This window comes from Lactuca serriola, chromosome 2 (genome assembly GCF_051521515.1).
Source record: "Lactuca serriola cultivar US96UC23 chromosome 2, Lser_US96UC23_V15, whole genome shotgun sequence".
NCBI lineage: Eukaryota > Viridiplantae > Streptophyta > Magnoliopsida > Asterales > Asteraceae > Lactuca > Lactuca serriola.
The window spans coordinates 214359420-214365031 of NC_136409.1; the positions used below are offsets into that span (position 1 = coordinate 214359420).

General features: G+C 36.7%; 1 protein-coding gene across 1 annotated transcript; it reads right to left on the minus strand.

The window, feature by feature from the left end:
* Positions 1-978: 978 nt before the first annotated feature.
* On the minus strand, positions 979-3990 carry LOC145090791 (cucumisin-like). Its single transcript, XM_079028862.1, has 9 exons — positions 3868-3990; positions 3645-3739; positions 3319-3559; positions 2725-3229; positions 2558-2649; positions 2230-2451; positions 2021-2132; positions 1711-1924; positions 979-1616 (listed from the first exon to the last, which is right to left on the minus strand). The coding sequence occupies exons 1-9, from the start codon at positions 3939-3941 to the stop codon at positions 1096-1098; spliced, it is 2076 nt and encodes a 691-aa protein (XP_078884988.1). The 5' UTR covers positions 3942-3990; the 3' UTR covers positions 979-1095.
* Between the last annotated feature and the right edge of the window lie 1622 nt (positions 3991-5612).

Genomic DNA, 5612 nt, shown 5'->3' on the forward strand with positions numbered 1-5612 from the left:
AGTTTGTCTGTTGCTGATCCGTCACAAACAATCATTAGCAACAAAATAGCGACGGACTGGTCTGTCGCTAAAACTCTTGTTTCTAGCGGTGAAATTAGTCCATATTTTTGGGTTGTGATCTATTTTTCCGTACATATGTTTTGATACATTGTTTTTTATTTGATGTTTTATAACAGCTATGTCGTTTTATCATGTATAATTATTATTTCGGTTACATTTAGTAGGAAAATCTCTGGAAAAGTCTAAATATTTTACCCTAATTTACGAAAAAATCTCAAACTAAAATTTGTTTATAAAAAAATCTCAATTACCGGTAAAAATGACGATTTGACCCATTTTTTCCGGTTTCATTACTTATCCGGTTTTATTAAAGTCTCATTATTTTACCATAATTTACGAATAAATCCCAAATTATGGTAACATAATGAGACTTTAATGAAATTATGTGTAACGCCCGTGATTCTAGGGTAGACATTAATATTGATGTAATAATCTAGGTTGACCTTTGTAACTCGTTTTGAAATAATAAAAATGTATTATTTGAATATTACGTGTTTTATGCTTAGTTATTGTGACTTAATTGGATTAAAGATAAAATAAGCGTTAAAGTAAAATATTAGATAAACCCAATACGTATGAAGAAAGTTGTAGTGGTCGTGAACCGGGTAAGTATTGAAACTGATAAACTGGATTAATGATCAAATTGTCATTTTTACTGGTAATTAGAATTTTTTCGTAAATAAATTTAGTTTGAAACTTTTTCGTAAATTATGATGAAATATTAAGATTTTTCCGGAGATTTCCCTATTTAGTATATATGAAAATTAAAGTTTTCATACTACACTTTTATATTTTTATCTTTAGTCGCGTAGTAAATAATATGATTTAAATTTATTAAACATTTAAAATATTATTTATACATAAAATTACCAATATACATCATTTATTATATATAAATTTTTGTTTATGATCATATTATTAAATAAATTATTTACTATATCATCCGTATACAATGGCCCGTAAGAAAATACATCAGGGCCGGGTCCATTAACGATGTAAAGATTATCCACTAAATACAATAGCTAATAAAATCCATTAATTCTTGAAGGCAACAATCGGACTCCTGACATTATGAACTCCATCACTCCAAACCAAGGAACCCGAAATCATCATTGACCCAATTGTCGCGTCAACAGTCACCACAAAATATTGCTTCTCCCCCACCGCTTTGAACGCAAGACTGCTCGGGTAAACCTTCACCACAAGTCCTGATGGCGCTACCACATTAGCCTGGTATGTAGACTCCGGTGCACCCACATTAGTAACAGTCCTATTAAAGGTCCTGACAATGGTGCCTGAGTCTTTAGCCGATAGAGCAAACGAAGGATAGTTTAGGTCCCAAACAGTCGCGTTATTCCCCGCCGAGCAAGCACTTGTATCCCCGGTGACGATTTTCAAATTTGTGGCGTTATAACCCTGCCCGCATAAAAATGACACGAAATCTGCTTCTCCGGCGTCATACACCAAACCTGGATCGATGGCCTTTAAGGGGTCGATATGGCCTGAACCATACGCAAATTCATGGTCCACGTTTTTAGTTGGACTCATTGGTGCAGCTGCCATTTATGAAAATAAAAACGTCCATTGTTATTTCAAATATGGATTAATTAATTATTTCCCGTGCTAGGGTTTTAAATATAATAGTATTACCGGTGGTCATAAGGGCGGACTTAATTGTGGCAGGAGACCATGTAGGGTGGAAGGATTTTACATAAGCTGCTGCGGCGGAGGCGTGAGGGCAAGACATGGAAGTTCCGGAGATGATATTGTATGGTACAACACGAGTGTCTCCTTCTACTCCGGTGACAGTCGTATCCAGCGACCATGCTGCTATGATATCCACTCCAGGTGCAGTTAAATCGGGCTATAATTAACAATATATATCATATATTATCATTCATAAATAAGACATACATGCGTATATTATATAAATACTAAGACCAGTTAAACAGAAATTTACTTTAAGGATGTCGGATGTTATTGGGTTTGGGCCTCTTGATGAGAAGGAGGCAACAGTTGGAGCAGCTTCGTCTACAGGTTCAATACTCTTAAGGATGCTTGCACTTGGAGTTCTACGTATATATATATCAAGGAAAATCACATGAAAAATAATCAGAAAAGTGGTCATTAGGGGCGAAGAAATCACAAGTAAGCAATCGACTTAATTACGTGGTTGAGTTTATGTAGCTTTGAACTGCACTGCCATCTGTGTCGTTCAAGTATGTCGTTGGTAGAGGCCAAGAGAATGCCAAATCTTCAAACCCGAAATCACCTTCGATCACTGCACCACTTGCACCTGATTCCAACGCTGTTGAGGGACCCACTGTACTATCGCAAACGACAATTTTGTTTTTAACCAACGTTGGGTCCAAGGAACCTGGTTCGCAGGTTCTGCGTTTCGTTATCATTGATGATTAGTATTTTTCTTTAAATATATCTTTCAATCAGTTCTTCATGTTTGATCGAAAATTAGATTGATTGATAATTAATTAATTACCTTGAATCATCTGATGTAAATCCTGTATTCGGCGCAGAAGCACCATAAACTATAGGATGAATCGCAGCATCGAATGTGTTTATTGCCGGCCCCTAGCACACAAGATACAATTACAAAACCATCCATGATCTTCTTGCGATATCTGAAAGTGAAAGAGAATTTCTCACCTCGAAGGTCATATTGTTGCCCAACACAATCGGAGTTATAAACTTCCGATCAATGGTGCTAGCGGCAACCGTTAACGACCAAGGGGAATAATTAGCAACTGTTCCGGCTAAAGGACCGCTATTTCCGGCGGAATTGGATGTAAGAATTCCGTTCTTCATGGAATGAAAAGCTCCAATGGCGATAGAATCCTCAAAGTAATCGGAGGCAAAAGGACTTCCGACGGAAAGAGATATCATGTCGACCCCATCAGCAATTGCATCATCAAAAGCTGCCAATATATCGGCTTCTGTACAACCACCCTCCCAACAGACTTTGTACACAGCTATGCGAGCCGATGGAACACCACCTCGAGCCGTCCCGTTAGCTAGACCAAACAAGCTTGCATTGTTCACTGCACGTCCGGCCACCGTGGAAGCAGTGTGAGACCCATGACCCTCGGTGTCTCTTGCTGAAAGGTTGGCGGCTCTCTGGTCAGTCAGGTAGTATTTTGCTCCGATGAGTTTGCTGAAATATTTCGTAATGTTAATTAATCTCTCCGTATCATTATTATAATTAAGAAACTAATATGGTTCGATCGAGGTGGATCTATCTACTTGTTGCAGGTGAAATTGGTGGAATCGCAAGAGCCCTTCCATTTGGATGGTGGGGGGCCAAATCCATCGTCCTTGAAGCTATCGGATTCCGGCCAGGCACCGGTGTCCAGCATTCCAACGATGATGTCGCTTTCAAGGGGTGCTCTTTTGACATCTTGAGGGAAGCCCATAAAGTCCCAGGACCTTGTTGTATGCAGTTCCATGATTTTGCTTGGAAACACTGACACGACTCCCTCCATACCTACGTACATGCAAACATATATACATACATAATCATAAGTAAATAAGTATTTTAATTTAGTTTGATTTCTTAAAAAAAATCTCACGAGCTATTTTGTTTTTTTCATCATCTGCTAGCTTGGCGGCAAACCCATTAAAACTTCTTTTGTAGCTTCGGAGCAACGCAGTTGATGCCCGGGTGCTTGAAATGAAATCCATTAAAGATTAATTAGTGATGATCAACTGATCACTAATTGCATCGAACTGAACATACAAGAGATAATATCGATCTTTGCGACTGTAGAGTTTAATCATGTCGCGAATTGTTACCTCCCACAAACTTCTTGTAGCATATTATAGTGGAGTGACGACACTGATGAATTACCCTTTGGAAGGTCACCCATATACACAATGTACGTCTGCAAAACAAACAACAATATTTTATCTCAGAACACAATCTTATAGTTATACGAAAATGTTGATATATTTATTATCTTGGTGTGATCAAAACTCCAAAACGAGAAATACTGAATGCCTTGAGATCATTGGAGTCGGCAGCAAAACTGTCACCAAAAATAAGAGAACATGTGACAGTAACCAAGAAAAACCATAATTGAGACGCCATTAATTTGAAACACAAATGGAACTTGTTTATATATATAGCAAACGTAATTCATTGGTTACTTCGAAGTTAGCCAATGTTGGTGATATCGCAGCAGTGGCGGATCCCTTAAGGGGCTGCGGGCCCAGCTTTTTAGCCAATAGCCATATCCAGTAGCACATGCACATCGTATGATTCTGGAATAAATGGTGCTTGGAAAACTCTATGCATGTTTTTTAAGAAGAGAAGAGAGAGAGAATTGAATTGGGATCCTCTGTGTAGGAGTTTGTTAAATTAAAATCCAATTTAACACTAACAAAGTTTGGCGTATCTAATTTTTTTCATTAAATATGTATTTAATGTAAAAAAAGAGAATAAACAATGTCTCCAGTAAGTTACATATTAGAACCTACAAGCTGTCAAGAGATAAGAGGCGATAAAAGAGGAGTACGAGTTAATTTAAGACTAGTCGCCTACCCGTGCAAATGCAGGGGAGACAAATTCTTTATTGTAAGAAGTTAAAACGTTATGGTATTAAAAGTTGAGACATTTGTTTATTCAATTTGAAAAAATATTTCTAAAAATTCGTTTTTAGATTTTTTTTTTTTGGGAAGGGCAAATCTAATCTACTCCACACTACTCTTAAATTTTCACTTATGTTTCTCACGAGACTTGAACCCTTAACCTCAAGAAGGAAGGACAACACCGGATACCGTTAGGCTAGAAGCCCGTTGGTATGACTATGCATGCAGAAACCACACTGTGGATAGACTCTAAATTATGTAGAATAGCAACATATTTTTCCAATTCCATAAAAACACCATGCTCCACAAGCTGCTTCAGATCAGTCTATCTGTTAATGTCCAGATGAAAAAATAGGCAAAAATATGCAGTCGTACGGACAGAGTCACATGTTCAATACAAGCTGAGGGTTAAAAGGATAAATTCTTACCATGGTAGGATACTAGGATTGATCGAAACTCTTTTGACCACCTTATCTTTATCAATAACTAATACGTTATACCTTGTAGAAGCTATTATTACAATAATGATACAAAATTTGGTAAAGCAATGTATACTGTTTTATATATTAAGAATACACTTTCAACAACTTTTATATACTATGGGAAAAAGAAAGGAGACTAACGTGAAGTGTGGTGTTTGGTGGAGATCCTTCGTTGGTTCTTGAGGGGGATGATAAACTTAAATATGAGTTTGAGAAAATGATTTGAAGTGAAAAGATACTAAAATATCTAAATTTGAAATAGAGATGAAGTGAAAATATACTAAAATAACTAATACGTTAAAATATCTAACTTACTCTCAAGTGTTTAAGGATCCTAACTTGCTAAATGCTTTGTAACAACCTACAACCTATGATAAAATATTCCATTTAAAAATCAATAGTTTCAGTCACCAAATAGATCCAAGTTAATAACACTGTACAATATCCAGAGTAATAGTATCCAAAAAG

Excerpts from the sequence above, each read along its gene's own strand:
- LOC145090791 (XM_079028862.1), bottom strand. The coding sequence starts at position 3,941 with ATGGGTGACCTTCCAAAGGGTAATTCATCAGTGTCGTCACTCCACTAT. Across the intron at positions 1,925-2,020 it reads TAACATCCGACATCCTTAAA|CCCGATTTAACTGCACCTGG; the intron begins GTAAATTTCTGT and ends TGTTAATTATAG. Across the intron at positions 1,617-1,710 it reads GTCCGCCCTTATGACCACCG|CTGCACCAATGAGTCCAACT; the intron begins GTAATACTATTA and ends CATAAATGGCAG.